This window comes from Phoxinus phoxinus (assembly GCF_949152265.1).
Source record: "Phoxinus phoxinus genome assembly, chromosome: 19".
In the NCBI taxonomy this organism is placed as follows: domain Eukaryota; kingdom Metazoa; phylum Chordata; class Actinopteri; order Cypriniformes; family Leuciscidae; genus Phoxinus; species Phoxinus phoxinus.
Genome location: NC_136894.1, coordinates 8,347,300 through 8,367,397, shown reverse-complemented (window position 1 = coordinate 8,367,397; position 20,098 = coordinate 8,347,300). Strand labels below are relative to the sequence as shown.

The 20,098-nt window shown below is 40.1% G+C and overlaps 1 protein-coding gene across 13 annotated transcripts in view; it reads left to right on the top strand.

Annotated features, from left to right (window-relative positions):
• Nucleotides 1–20,098, top strand: part of runx1t1 (RUNX1 partner transcriptional co-repressor 1) — a 123,771-nt gene that overhangs the window by 62,705 nt on the left and 40,968 nt on the right. For 3 of the 13 annotated variants that reach the window (XM_079590379.1, XM_079590380.1, XM_079590373.1), the window contains exon 1: nt 19,081–19,179. The exons of 7 other annotated variants lie outside the window; for them this stretch is intronic. In XM_079590379.1, coding sequence (XP_079446505.1) covers nt 19,083–19,179 — 97 coding nt within the window. In that variant the 5' untranslated portion in view covers nt 19,081–19,082. Of the gene's footprint in view, nt 1–176; nt 194–7,617; nt 7,797–19,080; nt 19,180–20,098 lie in introns of those variants that run through there. 3 more of the 13 variants (XM_079590382.1, XM_079590381.1, XM_079590376.1) reach the window with 2 other exon arrangements.

Below are 20,098 nucleotides of genomic sequence, written 5' to 3'. Positions count from 1 at the left end.
CAGCCTGCCTGGCTCTAGTCCATCACGGGTGCACTCAGGCTACTTTCCAAGCCCACACCGTATCGAGGGCCCAGCTGCAGACCCAACTGCCGCATTACAGCATGACGGATGGCTTCATATCAGGTGTTTAAACCGAGTGGCCGCTCCATCTGCTGAAGGATTTGGGAAGTCTGGAGTTCCTGTGTGATGAATGGTGAGAAGTGATGCTGCCAATCAGGCCTACCTTTGGCAGTGTGGCTCCTCTGCTGTCGGTCTCTCCTTTCCTTTTCTCTTCTCTTTTCCTCAGCCAGAGACAGCTCTCCTCCTCCCAAACAAAGTCTCTGTTTTCTTTGCTTCTCTTTTTCTGTGTATCCCAGTGGAAAAAGTATAATAGCAAGTTTAAAGGGAGAGTTCATCCAAAAATTAAAATTCAGGCATCGTTTTCTCACCCTCATGTTAACCCAAACCTAAATGACTTTCATTCATGGTTCACTTTTTGATAAATATCCTGGCTACTCTTTATAATATAATGGAAATATATATTTTTTGTATTGTTGGTGGATTTCAGTTCACAAAATCTCGCTGAATGATTTGTTCTCTGACTAAATGGTTCAGATTCAACAGTTAACAGCCTACTGAAAAATGATCAGAGAATAATGACTTGTAGTTATTCCCTCACACAGAACTCTCGTATGACTTCGGAACACTTGGAATATTGTGCGCAAATCATTTGGGCTACTTTTTATGACACTTTAATGATGTTTTTATGGTGCTTTTTAAAGTTTGCCGTTCCCAGTCCTCGTTTACTTTCATCATATTGAGTGGCCAAGAGTGGCTATTCTTCAAAAAAATCACCTTTAGTTTTCCATGGAAGAAAAGAAAGTCCAACGTGTTAGGAACCACATAAGAATGAATGAATAATGAGAGTATTTTCAGTTTTGGGTGAACTATTCCATTAATTGTAGAGTGTGGGAAGTCTCTAGACTCCAGCAGTCAGTTTGAGAGTCAGATGTGCTCTACATATAAATTGTCTCTGCAGAGCTCATTTGTTCCAATGGCTACTGTGCATAGCCACCATCATGTTAGAGTCAGCCAAAGCAAGTTTGGCCTAAAGGCTTGTATTAAGTTACCGTTTATGTTCTTAGCAGACGCTTTCTTAGCAAAGTGACTTGCAATACTAGAATAAGAATCAGACTCATTGAGCCTTTAGAACCATGGAGGTCTATAATACCTGGAGAAAGCTATGCATTGGCACTTTCCATGCATCCCAAGGCAAAATTTTCTCATTTTGTGTTATGGGCACACTGGATGCAAACCAATCAAACCTGAGCCATGAATACCATGTGACTAAGCTCGAAGGACTGGGGAATCAATGACAGAAAACGGGGATTAATGCAAGTCCATTTCATACTTTTAAGAGCCTTCAGAAAGTAGAAAAAAATGGTTCAATTTTATATAAAATATTTGGAACATAAAATATTTATAACAAAACTATTACAGCAAAATACACCTTTTTTTGAATGGCCGTCAAAGGAGAAATATGCTTTTTGCACCCATAATGGTGTAATTTCATAATCTGGGGCTAACTGGACAATGCTAACCGTTGGACAGTGCCAACATTTGACTAGAACTATTGCTCAAAATGTTTTCACTTTCTTTTAGCTGCTGTCACCAATCCCTCCTTTTTTAACCGTTCTCTTCAAAACTGCAACACCGACTTTTCAAGTTCCAATGAATTGATGGCTAAAGTCCTCCCCTACATTATTTTTCTCTTGAAATATCTTGTTCCATTCTCAAATGTCAGATTATAGAATAAAAATGGGTTGCAATGTTGACCCCCAAGTTTTTGTGTCTTTTGAGAACCTCATAACAATTTGCTTCGTTTAGTTTATGTGAATTAAGGTAGGCCAAGACTGTAAACACAAGCTCAAAATACTCCCTTGTTAAAAACATATTTGTTAATATCCCATTTCACTGAGGTGATTCTTGTGTGTTGATGTCTTCTCCCGATGCAAACAAACACTTCTCCAAAAGCGGCCTTAGCTTCCTCAAATCATGTGTGTCTAATGTTTGTGTGTGTGCATGGGGTGTCCTCATATGTACTGTATGCCAGAGTGTGTTATGCTACCTCTTTCTGGCTTCTTCATTTGTCTGCTTCACAGACAGGCTTCTCCTGATGTGTGGGAAACCCATTTGACTGAGAGCACTTCCAGTTGTTGAAACAAGGCAGGTCTGGGCAAATCAATACACTGTCTTTCATTCTTGTGGCACTACGACGAGGACATATTTCAAGGAGCAGGGTTCAGAAAGACTGTGTTGTGTGAGTGTGTATGTGTTTTTTTTTTACATCTGTGACTGACAGTCAGGGCAACATTACACTTCATATATCTTGTCTGTCAACTTTTATTGCCGATGGGAGCTGGGCTGGTTGAAGGCACTAAGATGTGTTTTTCACATGTGTGCACTTCAAAAAGAACTGTACAGATCCCAGAACCCAGAGGACGCCCCCAGATCCCCAAACTTCAGCATTGAGAGACTTATATATCTGCCACTTTGGACTGATTTTCTTTACGAGATACCCAAGAGCAGGACTGTACTGTATTGCTTCCCTCCATATTTTAATTTACACAAAGAGAGGTCTGTTGGTTGATTTATCTGAGGAATTGTCTGAGGGATTTAAAACAACAAAAACAAGTAAATGTAAAGGCAAGTGTGATTTGTTGAGAAAAGGGAAGGTGTGAAACATCATCTAGTAATATACAGCCTTCTGACAAGGACTTGGTTGGAGAATTAGGTGAAGCTCTGGAGAACGGCCCGCTAATTACATTATCGCAGAGGTAGAAGCGCTTGTCAATTTCTTCCCACTTAGATTTTCCCCTTCACTCTCAGGAAAAGGGAGCTGCCAGACGGAATTTGAATTCAATAATAAGCCAAGTGAACCGTCAGCCGGCCGTAAAGATCCTGCACTCTCTTTTTGCAAGAAGAAAATCTCTTTTGAAGTCATGACTTTTGCAGAAACAATTTTGTAGCTGTAGAGTTAACTTGTGCATCCTTGTCAATAATAAATGTAATTTGCTTTGCAAAACATTGGGCAGTGCTGTGCAAACTTTAAATGAGCGAAAATAGGACACAACAGTATGTGTGCACTTTCAGTTGATATTGACGTTATTTTCCATTAAGGATAATAGCAACTCCAATGGAGGATTAAACTGCATGAGGCACTCTGGAGTTTTAAACGTTTTAAAAATCCAATATTTCAACACTCCGCTTTTATTCTGTTATTTTGTTTTGTTCTCTTTATTGACTAAGAAGATGCTTACATTTAAAAAATATATTTATTTTTTCAAGGGTTCACAGCAGAAATGCTTCTTGGAGAATTTTTTTTTTTTTTTTTTTTTTTTTTTTACATCTCTCAATCATCATCGTTTTGCATTGTATTATATTGCAATATATTATAATTGCTTATTTTTAATTTTTGCCCATATCAATCAGGAACAAGATTCAAAAGAGCCTCAGTCAAAATATTTGTATTAAATTAAAACAACAAACGTTTCGGTCACTCAATGCCTATGAACTCAGTAAAGGAGCAAAAAAGGGATTTTTAAGAGCTCCTACCTGTACCGCGTGACCGTTGTACCACTTGACCGCTGCAGAATAATTTAGATGTTGAAAGTGTTGCTATTGAAACATAATTCCTAGTCCAAGGACGTGAACAGATCCAAATAGAACGCCACGTGTTGTCATCTCGAGACTACGGTCATTACAACATGGTGTGAAAGCAGCATATCTTGGTTTGGTTTGGCATGTGATTTTATCATGTGATCGATGTAAGCAAATTACTTCTAATATCAAGATTGCACTTGGATTCATTTATTTATTTATTTATTTTTAGGTCCTGTGATCTGGTTGTTCTTGAGTTGCCCATATCAATAAAAAAAGGTACACAAATTGCAGATTTCTGCTCAGTTTTGTTTTAGTTTAGTAGCCTGGGAAAACCCAGACCACTTCCGGCAAATTTAGATTTGCTCTGCAAGTGGGTCTGGCAAAGAGCCCATTGAAACCCATTTCAAATCCGTCGAAATCGCGGCACCAATCAGAAACGTTGGGGCGGGCTTTACACGATGATGACAGAGCAGAGACGGTGACGCAGATTTTGTACATTACAAAGATGGATGCCGCCGTGGAACATCACAACATCACTCGTTCGAATCAGCTATCGCGTCTGTTTCAAGCGATTTAAAATAGTCATTTTCGTTAACACAAACAGAGAATTGCTGAGATTCTCAGATGTTTCTCTGTCGCTCTGCATAGGCTACTTCATGTCATTCATCGCTCTGATTGGTTGTAGATCTATCCAATTGCGCCCAGAGCCATTTGAGCGACGTCCGTTCGTGACGCCCCTGTGGAAATGAATTGTGTATGGAGCTTTGCCAGACCCTAACTCAGTTACAACTGAGAGTGGTCTGGGTTTTCCCAGGCCATTAGTTTAGTGTTCCATATCAAAAAATGTTATTTTTTATTTTTTTACTATTATTTCATGTCAGGCTTTATGGTGTTAAAGGAACACTCCACTTTTTTTGAAAATAGGCTCATTTTCCAACTCCCCTAGAGTTAAACAGTTGAGTTTTACCGTTTTCGAATACATTCAGCAGATCTCCGGGTCTGGCGGTAGCACTTTTAGTATAGCTTAGCACAGATAATTGAATCTGATTAGACCGATAGCATCTCTCTCAAAAAAATGACCAAAGAGTTTCGATATTTTTCCTAATTAAAACTTGACTCTTCTGTAGTTACATTGTGTACTAAGGCTGACGGAAATTTAAAAGTTGCGATTTTCTAGGCCAATATGACTAGGAACTTATACTCTCATTCCTGCGTAATAATCAAGGAACTGTGCTGCCGTACCAGCAGGCGTAATGATATTACAAACTTAGTGCCGGTCACGTTATTACTGGGGACTATTTTCAGGCGCTGCGTAATAACATAGCATGCTCCCATGGTACGGCAACACAGTTCCTTAACCTATGCTAAGCTATGCTAAAAGTGTTACTGCCAGACCCAGAGGATGGCTGAATGGATTCGAAAACGGTAAAACTCAACTGTTTAACTCTAGGGAAGTTGGAAAATGAGCCTATTTCCAAAAAAGTGGAGTGTTCCTTTAACTCTCTTGCTAAGGATGTGCTTTGTAAATGTGTGTTGCAACCATAATGGGTCAAAGGGAGGGTAACTTTATACAAGTTACTTCCTTAAGATGAATTGCTTTGTTGTATTCCTCATTTGTATAAAAGTGTCTGCTAAATTAATCCGTAAATATAAATGAGTTGCACACTGTCAGCACACACCATTAGCATTTTTTTTTTTTTTTTTACTGTTGTTTTAGAGCTCCCAGACAGTGGCTTGATTCAGCGTGTTTGCATGCATGCCACAGGTGGCTGACCGGTAGGTGGGGAAATGCAGGAAGTCTGTGTGGCCGTTTGTGTGTCAGACCCAGCATGTTTTTCCCTCAGCAGAGGCGAGGTATCCTGTGTGTGTGTGTGCGGCCCGTCGCCCAGGGCGGCTAACTTTCAGGAACCCCAGTGGCAAAAACAGCACTGTGTGTTTCCTGGTCTCTTGTTCTGTTATCAGTGGACACGACACCCGCTCGTGCCCCTGCAGGTTTCCTAAACCGCCATCCCTTTTGCCTCCGGTGTCAAGATGTTGCCCTGTGATTGCCACAAGAAGCTTTTCTCTAACGCACGCTGTGCACAAAAAAGATCGGATTGAGTCCTTGTGATAACAGAGGGTCGGGTCTGTTTGTGCTGTTCTGACACAAGCGTGTTTCATTCAGCGCGGCGGCTCGCGGGCTCCCAAATTGAGAGGCATCTCACTGAGTTGTCTTTGTCTGAGAGGAACAAAGGCTCAAACCTGCACATCACAAACTCCGGTGAGAGAAGCCTTGTCAGAATTCCAGACTTTTCATCATCTCTGAGAAACCGTAATACTCAAATGAGGAAATAAATAGCCAGAATTAAGCTCATTCTTGCAATTACATGAGTAAATCCTCAATTGAGCAACTGAATCAAGAGGAAAACATTGTTAACATGAGTACAATACATCACATTTTGGGCTATGGCCAAGTTAATGGTAGCTGCCTGAATGATTTCATAATCTTGTTGGAGAACCTTATTGTAAAATAAGCCCCTCTAGAATATACATATCTCACTTGAAGCATGCAGCATATGGGTCGGGTTGGGGTTAAAAGCAAGGTTTGAGAGAGAGAGAGCCTGCGACGCATTAACTTCATGAACGGCGTCTGTGTGAAAGAGGCTGTTATCATCGGGCTGTAAACGGCGCTTCTGCTTTTCCTGGCTCGGCGGGCCGAGATGAAGTCCAGATGGTCGGGGAAGTGTTTGCCCAAGGATGTAACCAAATATTCCAGATTGAGGGGGGACCAAATGTAAAAGTTGAAGAAGGGGTCATTGAAAAACTCATATGGATTGACTACAAATCCATCTTTTTTTGGGGCTTGGGGGGGATGTTGGGGATATCCATGTCCCTGTATACACCTGGTAAGATCTCGCTATTCTCGGGTGATCCGATAACAAGTGGACAGCTGAGAAACATTGGCGTTTACAATGTGTTTTCATGCGAGAGTACCTGTCCTGAAGAACATTTATTATTTAAGCCCAAAGTATACTTCTTTTTTTACAAGCACCGTTAGCGTGCTTTTGTCAGTCTATGCACTATTTTTCTCCAAAAGTTATGAATGATAAATGTCTTTGTCTTGTAAAAGACTACGCTTGGTTAGAAATGCAGGTGTGTAGCCTACTGTACTGATGACAAAATTAGCATAACATGCATTGTATGCATACAAAGTATACTATGGGCTTTATAGTATGTCTGATATCACGTGACTCCCTTTAAATTTCGTTTTCTCATTTAAAATAAAGTAAAAAAGTACTTTATTTTTATAATCCTATTTATATCTCACAATTGCAACTTAATTTCTCAGTGTGGTTTTGTCTTCGTTTAAATGTTGTCATAATATATATATTTTTTTAATTCTCAGAAGTGGAAATGGCTTCTGTACTATAGTATTTAGTACTGTCCTAATGTTCACGCCCAGGTGTAAACAGGCCCTAGGCAAGTGTTTGCTTAGAGTTACAGCAAGCTGTGTGACAGAGAGACCACAGCAAGCCTTATCCATTATTATCCCATTCCCATCCTTTTCTCATCATCTCATATGACCCGCTCTATATGCTGTTTATCCCATAAACCTGTACACATTTTATATTCCATGCCTGTTGTGTTAGGCCACGCCCACCGCTAGAGAAAGCCCCGCCCACTCTGCACCTGGGTTTCCCGCCGAAGCTCGCCGACTAGAGGCAAAGTACCACAGCTTCTCCTAGCAGCCGGGTGGGCGTTAGAGGCTCTTCGGAACAAGCCGTTTTCATCACTTCTTCGCTGTTCTCGAAGTATTTCTGACTCTTGTCGCACACCAGGATCAAACGTTTTCGCGTGTTTCGTGTTCATGTACTCGGACAGTTGAAGGAAAACGCCTCAATAAATGAGTTGCGTTCGAGACACACACAGCATCATCCGCTTGTCAGGTTGAGCTTCATCCGAGCCTCGAGCTCAACTGCCCTTCAGCACACTGGAGCGGCTCTAGAGCTGTGCACTGGAGTTTGACGGACACATTTTCTTCTTCGTCTTGGGAAGTACAACGTTTATGACTGAGAAACATCACTAATATATCGACCGGAGTCGAGGACAGGAAATATTTTTTTTTTCTCTCACAACGCCGTTACGCATGGTGGGAATTTCTACGTCTTTTCAGTGTAAGTCGTGCAGTTATCATCTTTTTTCTCTCGTGATCTCAGATGTATACTAGTCTGTGCACTAGATCCACGTTTATTAATTTTATTAGAATGTTTATTATGCATTTTGGGTAAATGACACACTTTATTTTTCTTTCGCAGAATAAAACTCGTTTCGTTTTGCCCACATAATTAAATATTATTCACAACGTAAAGGGTATGTCACCAACAATAAGCTACTGATATGCAGTTTGTCATATTTCCCCATAAAAAGTTAAATGGTCACTTACAGCAGTAATTGTTCCGCTGTAGGCTAATCTTTACAAATGTGACGTTTAACAGGGTTTGATCGTTTAACTCTAGTCGTAAACAACAAATAAACAACGCTCATACAAAGCGTTTCTTTCATGTTACGCGTATTAATTTCATTTGAATTTTATATCATAATAAAAATCTTTCTCCTTTTGAGATATTGTGTATGTTTTTTTCCGTAACTATTTGTAATGTGTAGACATGCATTTTCTCTAAAGCTGCTTTAAAAGGATGTAGCCTATTTTGAAAAGCGCTTTACAAAATAATGTAAATTGAACTAAAGGAACATTGTGTATGAGGGGAAAAAATACTATTTGTCGCTGTAGATTGTATTACGATTTTTTTACTGAATATGGGCTCTGAATATATGGGCTCTGTGCCTCTGTCTACAATCTCACGTGCTCAGTAAATTCATTATTTTAGAGTTTATGGCCTTACAAATCCAACACAACACTGTAGGTCTTTGTGCATCTTTTAATGCAGCTTTTAGATTTATTACAAGTCATTTTCTTTTTCATAATATTTTTTTTTATTACACACATTTAATACCATCCATAATAATATATGAAGTCAACCAGTTAAACATTAACTGTCGTTCAGCATGTCATCTGTTGGCCTAATGCAATATCTCCGTCTATAAACACGGTCTCCAATAAGCTGAGGATTGTCGCTGGCCAGTCCGCGAGATTCTCACGCGCTGCAAATTTGATCAAATCAAATGTTTGATTACAAACACAGGTAGGCTGAACATCTGGTGTGAGACAGGCAGAAAGTTGTGACACCACAATGGATTTAAAAATGTTGATAAACTAAGTGTGAGAAGACGCGTTTGACAATTAGGGAGATCACTTTGGATTAAGAAGCTGTTTAATTGTGACATCACAATTGAGAAGATGTCTTTAACAATATTGATAAAATTTGAGAAGATCAATTTACAATTGTGATGTCGCCATGGATTAAAATGCATCTGACAAGAGTTTAAGATTAAGCTAAATAAATGTCTTTAACAATTGTGATATCAAATTTATTGCACAGATCCATTGACAATTGTGACTTGACAGGATGAGTCTGACAATTGTGATGTCACAGTTTGATTGAGAAGCTGTATTGACAACTGTGACATCACAATGGATTGAGAAGATGCGCTTATCAATTGTGACTGAGCCAGCTTTTTAAAAGCTTCTCCCGTCACAATTGTCAAGCTCATCTTCTCAAATCCATCGTGATGTGAATAGTCCACTCTCAGCGCTTAAGCTCTCTCTTGACTGAAGAGTTGAGTTTCTGAAGTTTAAGGCTGGGTGGTTAAAATGAAAATTAAATGGTATATTTTTTATTTCCATTACTCTCAGGGGCAGTCCTTGTGTATTTAAGGCACACACGAAAAAAAATCCAAAGGGACTTTGGAGACCCTGTTCTTTGATGAAAGATTCTCATAGCTCGTGTTGCTCATGTCACAGATTTATACTTTCTTTTTTGTTGTTTTTAAACAATCAGTTGTCTTGTACACATTCTCATTATAGATTATCCATCCAAGTAGATTTACATTTTATTTTCTTAAAGGCATCTCATGGTTTTTTGAAGATATGTTTTTCTTTATTGATTTTATGTATGATTCAGACAATGGAGGCTATGCTGGTCAAATGAAGGCTATGTAACTATGGCACTATGATTTGGTCATCCCCTCATTAATGCCATTGCCCTCTGCTCCTGTCAACATGAGATTTGAAATAGAGCCCAAGGGACAGTGCAGGTAGTGAACGTACCTTGATTAAAGACAAACATGGTCTATGGTGGCTGGAGGATAGGGTTCGGTTAGCGATAAGCAGTGTGTGTGTGTGTGTGTGTTTGAAGCCAGCTTTAGCAGGCAGCAACATCCTCTGGCTGAGGCCATCTGCACAGCCACCAGCCTGCCTGCCTCACACCTGTTCCCCTCTCCTCCACTCCCACTGGCCTCACTCGGGTCAAACGCATGAAACCAGACACTGCCACAGCATAATGAAGAGATGACTCTGCTGCCCACACCAACACGCACAGCTGTGTGTGAGAGAGAGAGATATGGAAATACTCGCCCATTATTTTCAAATATGTCTGGGAGATGTTTACTCGTACTGGTTCAACCTTCTATTTTATTTAATACATATATTCTGAATGAATTATCTATAAATATGCATTGTGCATCACTAGAAATGAATTAACCATGCATTGCAAAATATTAGTCTTTTTTTTTTTTTTTTTAAGACAATGTTCCTCCACTGATAAATGTGCTTCTCATTTACCCTTAAACACAGCAGCGTAAAAACATTTGTAGTTGAGTGCTTACTATGTATTTTAAATGACGAACAGCAGACGTTCTGGCTAAAAGCCAAGCGTGTTATCATTGCAGTAACTCATTTCATTAGTGATGTCATTAATCCCATACATAAACTGGCAGACATTCTCACCAGACACTTGCACAAATACACAGCGTGTCTCGTTGCTTCACAATTTCTCGTTCATGCACATTTAAATCAAAACCATGCTCTTTGTGCATAAGGATACAGAAACACACTGTAAATTTTGCAGCGAGTAACCGTATGTGTCCAAAAAGGTCTAATCTGACAGCCCATATAATTTCTCTGGATGAATAAAAATTGTAATAACAAAAGAGAAGAAAAACGAGCAAGTTCAGTTACACGACATCAGCCAAGTGCATTATATGCGCTCTTAATGTTTCAACTCTTAAGGGAAACATTCCCAAAATGCATTAGCGGTATTTCACTCGCATCTCTTTCCATTGAGCTATATCATGTATGAGGCTCTTTATATTCATTGAGGGCTACTGTTGGACTTGCTGACACACTCAATCTTGCGCAGTAAATAAGCGACGCGAGATGTTGGGATTTGTCAGGGGGAGAAAGACCCCTTATTTGCGAGGGCTCTAGATTTGACTCGATGCGAGTCTCTGTGGAGAGCAGGCCATGAATGATTGAGGCGGCCGCCATCTTCCAGAATCTATGCTTCGGATCGATAGGGGGCATAATGGCTACAGATTTTTCAACGAGAGGAATTTAGCGTGTGGTTATTGGATTTCATAAAACATGAAAGCATAATGTGAGCGAAGAGGATGATTGGTTTTTATTGTATCGTAGGGCTGGAGTGTACAATATAACGAGGCAATATAAAGTCAAGGGGGGTGTGTAAGAATTTACATGGGGCTTTTTTACAAAACAATTTCGTTCCAGATATTAATTTGTACCAATCAGATATTAAATTGCATTTATATATATATATATATATATATATATATATATATATATATATATATATATAAAAGCGGTTTCTGATCAGGGAATTATTCAAATCCTTTAAACTGATGAAAATATAGCAGAACTAAATACTTTTGTGGTGTCTTAAAACAACTGAAGGATTCCTATAAAGTTGCATCTGAACTTGCAGCGGGGTCGATCTGAACCTGAGCCGTCTTTGTGTTCCACCCCAGGGTTAACTAAACAAACCACTGCTCCAGCTGACAGGTGTCCAGGCTGCCCAGCCTTGCTCGCTATCTGCCTTCCTCTCTCATTTACTCTCTCTTTCTGTTAATCCAAGATTCACTTGCCAATTAACTTCTCTTTTATTATATCTCCTTCCTCTCTTATTCCAACACATACTCTTTCTCACTCACATCTATCAGCCGCACTCACTCACACACACAAACGCAGTCACGCGCACGCTAAACTACCTCTCTGTCTTCTGTCTCTGTCTCTCTCTCTCTCCCCCTCTGTTTATTTTCCTGCCTCCATCTGGACCAGGCTGATATTGTAATCGCCCTAATGCACATTGCCTTCCCCTTAGACACACACACAATGTGCCATCCTGACAAGCCCCTTTATATTTCAGATAAGCCGGGGATGTGTGTTTAATGAATACAAAGCCGCGGTGTGTCGCCGTGCACTCTGCCAGAAGGTAATCTTATTGAATAGGTGCTTTTCAGCGATGCAGAAGACGATAGCAGTGCAGGAGTGAAGATGTAACCCGTTATCTCGTGCCTCCTCTATTTTCCCGTCATAGAATTTACATTTAAAGATTAGCTGTAAAAGGGTAAAAGATTCAGGGTGGTGAAGGTGTCAGGATGAGTGTCTATGTGTGAGTGTTGGGGGGGTTGGGGGTGGGGGGGTGTCGGTGGTCGAAAGGAGCATGACTTTAGTAGGAAGGAGTGAAGGAGACAAAAAAAAACCCAGGGTCTGTCATACAGGCTGTATCTGGCCTGCGTTTCAGCCTTGCGGCATCGCTATCTCTCTCCAGACCGACTCTCTGCTCCCTGGGAACAGAGATTAGCACATTGTTATCTGTAATTGGGTTTTGTCTGTGGATTCAAGGGCTGCTTTTGCCAAGGAGAAGGTGAGAATGGCACATGACCAACATTACGCTTTGGCATATCAGTGTAAATGCATGATTGATGGAGAATATGGACTGTGTAATGGCTTCATTAGGGTTTACTTCTTTTTATGAGGTAACAATTGCTAAGGGATGGACTCGGCTCCTGCAGAAAGTCTATAAAGCTCCTCTATAAAAAAAGGGTGTTCGTCAGTGACAAACTGCCAAATAGACATCAGAAATATCCTTTTCATTTATCCTTTTGCTTCGTTTACAGTTGCTAGGGTTGGGCGGTATGACCAAAATCTTGTATAATGTCATTTCATGTCACAACATAGGCTAATATAGTAATTTTGCTTGATTTTCAAAAACAACAAAAAATATTGATATATTATTAATTAACCATGTGATAATGCATTTTTTAAAATTATATATATATATATATATATATATATTTTTTTTTTTTTTTTTTTTTTTTTTACAATGGCCGATACAGGAGTCATCTTAGATTGACACCACCCAAAAGCAAAAATGTTTTTATTTGATCGATTCCAGTGTACTTTTTAATGACTTAAGAAATGAGTGGCACTTCACCTTATTTGATTAGTTTTCTTGATGCAAATCAAAAGATAAGATTTATAATAGTAATGCGCCAAGAATAAATTTTTACCGAAATTGTAACTCGTCCACTTTGTGTGCATGAATTAGAAGCTGCACAGTCAAAATGTGTCATTGAAGAAGCGCTGATCAAAAAGCACTGTTTTGATCAATGATTTTGGTCTTCCTTTTTTCTTTTTCTTTTTTTTTTTGGACGAACATTTCTGCTTTCCACATGACACAAAACAAAAATACTAACATTATAAAACAGATCATTCTGACTAAATCAGATGAGCCACCATCTGGGCTGTTGTAAAGAAATACTTTATGTCTGAAATACACCCAACTGAATCGGAATCAAATCGATATTTGAATCAAACCAAAGCTAATTAAATTTGGGAAATCTGTATCTATACCCAGCCCTACTTACAGCTATTACTGCATTCTCAGTTTACATGAAGCACAGATGCATTAAGGACTACCTTTTTCCTGAAATTTATGGGATCAGAGTGGGAATCTGTCAGCTGTATCTGTTCAGTCACTAATGTATGATTCATGGGCCGCTCACGCCCATTAATTTTGATTTATGGATTCTGATATGTATTTATGAAAAGGGCACCCACTCCAGTGCAGCCTCTGTGGCCCAGTAAAGAGGAGTGTAATTAAGATTTGTTTTGAGCCTGGAGGCTCAACTCCTTCAAGAGCTATGGATCAATAGGCAGAGACAGTAGACCCCTGTGTGTTCACTACACATATTGACACGCTCAGTCAATTAGAGCTCCCGAGAAAAGGAGAGCAAGCGAGCAGAAAGACGGCGAGAACAAGATGGATCGGTAGAATTGTACTCAACGCTCGTATGGTCTGAATAAATGAAAAATAATGTAGTATGCAATTGTGTAATGCAGTGATTTTCCAAAGCACACAATGCCATATGGTGTGCATTCATTATAACGTCTATAGATTCTTACACGGCTAGAGAAAATAACACCTGGTATTCAATAGCTTCTTCATAAACGGAGTATACAGACTTTTAAAAAGCATTTGTTTTTGTGTGTGTGTGTGTGTGTGTGTGTTGTTGTCTCTGAATTAGTCCGAATTGTATTGAGGCTATAGTTTGGGCTTCCTGTTATTGGCAGTTAGTGTCACAGACTCTGTGGTGGGACAATAGCTCTGTGGTGTAGCACACTAGAAGATTGTGTTGTAGTTGAATGATCAGCAGGTGCCTTGGAGATAAACGCTCTGTGTCAATTATTTCTAGAAGAGGTGATTCATAAGACGGGGCTGAAGTGTAGAAGTAGAGGAAGACAGAGCATGGGGGAGCAGGTAAAGACGGGTGGATGAACCTCTTCGTTTTCAATGCGCCTTCGGATAAAAGAGTCATTTTGTTAAACGTCGCTGCATCTAAGCTTTTGTTATCCATGAATGGAGGGGGCACCCCTTGCGCATTAAAAGTGTTTGGAGCTGCAGAACAAATAGAGAATTAGACTGAATTACTTGACATTATCTCCCCATGTTACCATCATCGCCATTAGAAAGTCTAAAGGAGCCGTTTAACACAAAAGTCCAAATATAGCACTATATGAAACACTGAAGAACAAGACAATAATGCATGTATTACTCAATCGCTTTTTTAAACATAATGCATTTTCCCATGCTGAACTATGGCAGCTAAGACCGTACCAAGTTTCCTGACAAACGAGGTTCCTCTGATAGGAATCTTGTATACCGACTTCTTAGAAGCTGTGAAATGAGAATGAACCTTGTCTCAGATCCTGTTTATGGCCGTATGGATGTGAGTGTGTGTTTTTTTTAAACAGCTGGGAAGGAATTCACCCTGCCAGGAGCCATTCCTGGTCACTCAGAACTTCCGCCATTAGCAGCACGGCTCCACTGCACGCACATGACCACAGAATGAACCCACAGATGGGCACTGGTCTCGGCTGCCACAGACCTCCAACATGTCGGTCACATTTCAAACTCCTCCGAAATAAGATATTAAAGAAGATTATCAAAGCAGATCGGGTCCAGCTAAATGATTTAGTGTTCATGGTTGTTATGTGGCTTGTGTGCTGGAGTTGTGGAGGAGCGGTTCATTATGGATCAATAGGGTCTGAGTTGAGGGGGTCGGGAGAGGAGAGCAGTGATCCATGGCCGTGCCACTTCATTTTGTGCAGATTATGTGTGTGTGTGGCACAGCCTCTAAGGACACGAGATTCTGCCTGCAAGTTTGTATTCAATTCCTGACAATTATTTTCATGTTAATGGCTTATATTAGAATTATTATTATGTCTAAATAAATGAAAAGTAATGCACTAAAAAGTCTAATCAATCGTTTTCAAAGTGAAATTAGGCATCACAACATTATAATGTACAGTATAACAAATTTAGCGATTTGTTAACGATTATTAAAGTATTATTGTTTTTAAAGATTAACTTTAAGGGTAAAATTAGATGAATATAGATGTAGATGAAAATTAGCATGAGCATGCACAATCAAATATCCAATATCGACTGACAAATTAAACATCTCTAATTTGATCTAATAGCTGATCATTTGTATTTGGGTGGACAATGATATTGACTATTATGATGCATTTGGTTTTACAGTATGAAAAAGTTAATTAATTCTTATGAATATTCCTGGTTTTATTGTTACTCATCAGTGCATGTTATTTCAAAGGAATAATCTTTCATCAAAAAGTAACAACTTGGACTGCCTCTGGGACAATGTTGCTTTCCTGCTGACATCACCAAGGCCATGCGGGTTATTGAATTATGTTAACCAGTAACTGTAGGTACCGTAAATAGCAATTTAGGCATTGTTTGAGTCCCACTCAAATGTTTTTGAGGTTTCTTGTTTGATATTCTACACTCCACATATGTTACATACGCCATTTTATGTTGACTTTAAGACTTGTAATTGCACGGGTTTGCATGAGTCCTGATGAAGTGGTGATATTTTTTTCACTTTGGATGAAAAGTTTCTGAACAACGTATCCAAAAATATAAAGGGGGTACGTATGGATTGGAATGGCACTATGTGGTATTTCATTGCGCTGTGGTCTCTCTCTGATTTATTCCTTTCAAAATACACTTCAGCGCCAGTGTTTTAAATAGCCTTACAGTGCGGCGAATGGCGCAGCTATGGCAAAATCGAGACCCCTTTCTGAATTGGAAGGGGTCTCACGGAGCAATAAAATGGCAGAGCTTATAAATCCATCTCGCCTTATAGGGTCAGAAATGTTTTAAGTTGTTTCAGGACAGTTGTGTGTGCCAGTAATTGTTCTCCCATCTGTCTTAATGTGTCTTTATCAACATCTGGTTTTGTAAGCTATACTTCAGTAACAAGTATCCGTTATGTGTCAAGGGTTCCCAGTCCTGCTAGCGCGATTAGCCTAGCCTTGACTACCGCTCTGAGTTCAGCTCCACATATGATTGCCATTACTCCATACCATTGACAAAATGTAATAACTTTTCAGGGGAAAGATGTGTGCAATGCATGTGACTGTTTTTCTTCTCTTCACTTTTTCCATAACTGTAAAGAATTATTTTGGTCTGGTTTTAATGTTCCCCCCGGTGACTGGACAAATTACTGGCTCGCAGGGCATTTAGGGCTGCCTGAGTGAAACGTGAATGGCTCATCCCTCTGAGCACAGCCCTGTCTGCACCTCCATGCATACCTTACCAACAGAGAAAGCGAGAGAGACGTGAAAAGAGGTGCGTCTGTAACGAACCCATCCCCTCCTCCGAAACAAGCGCACACTTTGGCAGCGATGCAAAGATATGATCTTAATCTGCTATTTCCTCTTTGGCAGTATTAAATTGTCCACATAATATTTCACAGCTGCACTGGGATCAAATCTAATGGTGCAGCTGTAATTTTATGTTTGTGAATTTGAACTGTTCTTTCTTTCTGTCTCTCTCACCGTCTCCCTCCTGCCCCTCCTCCTCCCGGCACCATATGGGAGATGGTGCTACACTCATATGAAGGGGGTTTGTGCGTACGATATGGCACAGCGTTATGTGTGGTTGAAGCCACGTTGATGGTTAGATTGTGTTGCAGTTGTGCGCAGTGTAGCGTGCCATCTCAATAGAGGGATTAGGAGCTTGTCATGGTTTCATTCACCCTGAGACACTTAATTCCGAACATTTTCGTCCTCCAGAGACCTAATCGCATCTAGAATTTGCGTTGGCCAGGTTACGGTCTGAATGCTCACCCTTGTATAGCTACCTACAGCTACCCCTGCGGTATTTTTGTTAGCGATGTGCAAAACAATATATTTTTGAGTTTACTTGTCGGAGGATTGTCTGAATGACTAGTTGAGTAATTGGTATTAAAGAGATGGTTCACCCAAAAATGTTTAGATACGGTCATCATTTGGCCTCATGTAATTTCAAACCTGTATAACTTTCTTATTTTGGAATAAAATATGCTAAAGATATTAGCGTGTTATTTATGTGATATTGTTACAGTATTTATCAAGATTTAAATTTTTCATTTTGGTTTTATTCATTTTGTTATGTGTTCATTTTATGTGCTTTTGTCATTTTTTTTATATAGATATTTTTTATATTTCTATATTGGTTTAATTAGTTTTTTTATGTCAGTTTTAGTATTTCAACTTAAACTTATTTGACTTTTTTAAGTTTACGTTTTTCATGTAGTTTTTATAGTGACAAATTGTTTTAAATATTTTTTTGTGTGTTCCAGAGAACAAAGTCATACAGGTTTGGAAGGACATAAGTGTGTGTAATTGATGACTAATTAGTAATTTTTTGGGTGATCTATCCCTTTAAAAAGGACTTTACAATTAGGCATGTTTTAGGTTCACTTGACCCGATGGAACATACAGTGCAAACAGTTTAAAGCACAGTTTGTCAAACAATTAAAGCGCAGCATGCAAATGAAAGTACAGTACGACTGCTAAAATAACTAATAGAAAAGGATTACCTCCCAAATCGTCAGTTCTTAGACAACTAATCGACCATTGTGATCCGTTCCTATTTTTAATCCGGTATCCAGATATATCCTGGGGTGATTCGCCACCATCATTGTGCACAGCATGGAAGCGTGGAAGACAGCGCTCGTCACTGACAAGGGGGTCCTTCTGGACGCAGTCTCCCCGAGCACTTATTGCCAAAGAGATGATTTGTCATGCACGGCCTCAGGCTATTGCTTTTAATGACAGTGTAAACGGAAAAGTCGGCGGCTGATTAGAGAGCGTGCACACTCACAGCATGCTTATTCAGATCTCACTTTTGGCTCCCGTCTGGTGCTCCCTGTCGCTCCGCGCCAAACACGATTCTCTTAAAAGGCCCCTTGCATCAGCTGAGCGCTGGAGGCGCCTGGATGTGTGTGCGTATGTGTGTGTGTGCACAAGATGGATTAATGCTATAAACAGAAAGTTGGATTTATCTGCGATTGGCACCACGTTTTTCTTTACGCAGGATTTGGAGCCCGAAGAGGAGGAGAGAGAGGAGAATGCCTTTATTCAAAACAACTGTTTGTGAGTAATTAACATATGAAAGGAAGCTTACAGTCTGGCAAATCCCTGCACTTGTTTTCAATTATTTATCCACATTCTGGGAGGGGAGAAGGGGGTGACGGAGGTGGGTGTTGATCGTGAAGGGAGGGTGGCGGGTTATCTGGAACCATGAAAAGAAAAGTGATTTTTTTCTCTCCCTCTAACACAACCAGAGGGCCTCTGGGAATATGCTATCAGACACGATGAGATGAAAATGGAGTTAAGCCAAAGAGTGGATTATGGGTAACGCAGAGAGTCGATGAAGAGTGGACAGTAAAACGGATTCAGAGCGGACTAGAAGTCCAGATCTACATGATTATTGGATACAGCGAGAGCGAGACATTGATCTGACGGAATCAGACGGCACAGAGCAAAACGGATGGGAAAGACAGGGGGCCGGGGCCACTAGGACACAAGGAACGGCAAAGATAAAGAGAAGGACCGCATGGAATAAAGTTTTCATAGGCATTTGTCAGGGTGGGGCCTTTCTGTGTTCAAAGATGCCACAGGCTGGAGATTGATGGGAAGGGCTGCGGGCCAGGACTATATCAGCACCGAGCAGGACCAGTCTGGACGTGGCAGAGGAAACCAGAGGGAGGAGGAGATCAGGCAACCCTGTAAGAGACCAGAGAGAGAGGGAAGATTGAGAGCGGAGCTCAGAGCGATTGAACAGACGTAGAGTCACTGTGCCAGATGCCACAAACTATAGAAGCAGAAAGAAGTGAGGGAGGAATGAAACAGGAGGAGATGGTCTGTACAGCGGCATATCCAGAAGCATCACACAGTATCATGTTTTAATGTGCAGATTTGATTCACTCTTGCAAGCTGTGCTCGTTCGCCAATAATCACTAGCTTTATTTATGATGGGCTGTGGAATAATGTTATAATCAGATCGCCTCCTTCATGGATAATGCAGGCTGCAATGTAATGGGGAACTTATTATACAGAGCAACATAACTTTATAGATTCATGTATTTTTTATTAGCGTGATGGTGCAAACCAATGCACAATATTTCAGTAGAACTGAACATTTGTGGTAGAAATGTTGCATTTGTAGTAGAAGCATGTAGCTGGAGGCTATAGAGTTCGATTAACTCCTGCTGTCCTCACTCTCGCAGATCTTACTTTTTCAAAGACGTCTGCCTCTGTGCAATGCCGTTCATTTCAGACTCTGACTTTGGAGTGCTTGACAGTGTTATTGATCTGCTCTCTGCATCTTGATCTCTTGAGTTTCAGCAGAGGATGAAATGAAAGGATTGTTTGAGTTGTTTTTTTCTGAAACACTTTTAATAGCACATACGGTAGTTGCGTTGATGTGGAAATGTGTTCACTACCCACAATTCATGGATCACGTTTCTGTGTTTACTGCCCTACTGTTATGCATTTTTGGCTGTGCGGGGGTCCAGACTGAAAAAATGACTTCGGGTCATGGATTACTTTGCCAAAGGACCTCTTTTTGCCAAATCACAGAATCACTGGAAATGTAGGCTATATTTAATGAAATATATTGATAAAAAAAAAAAAACTGCATCTGTA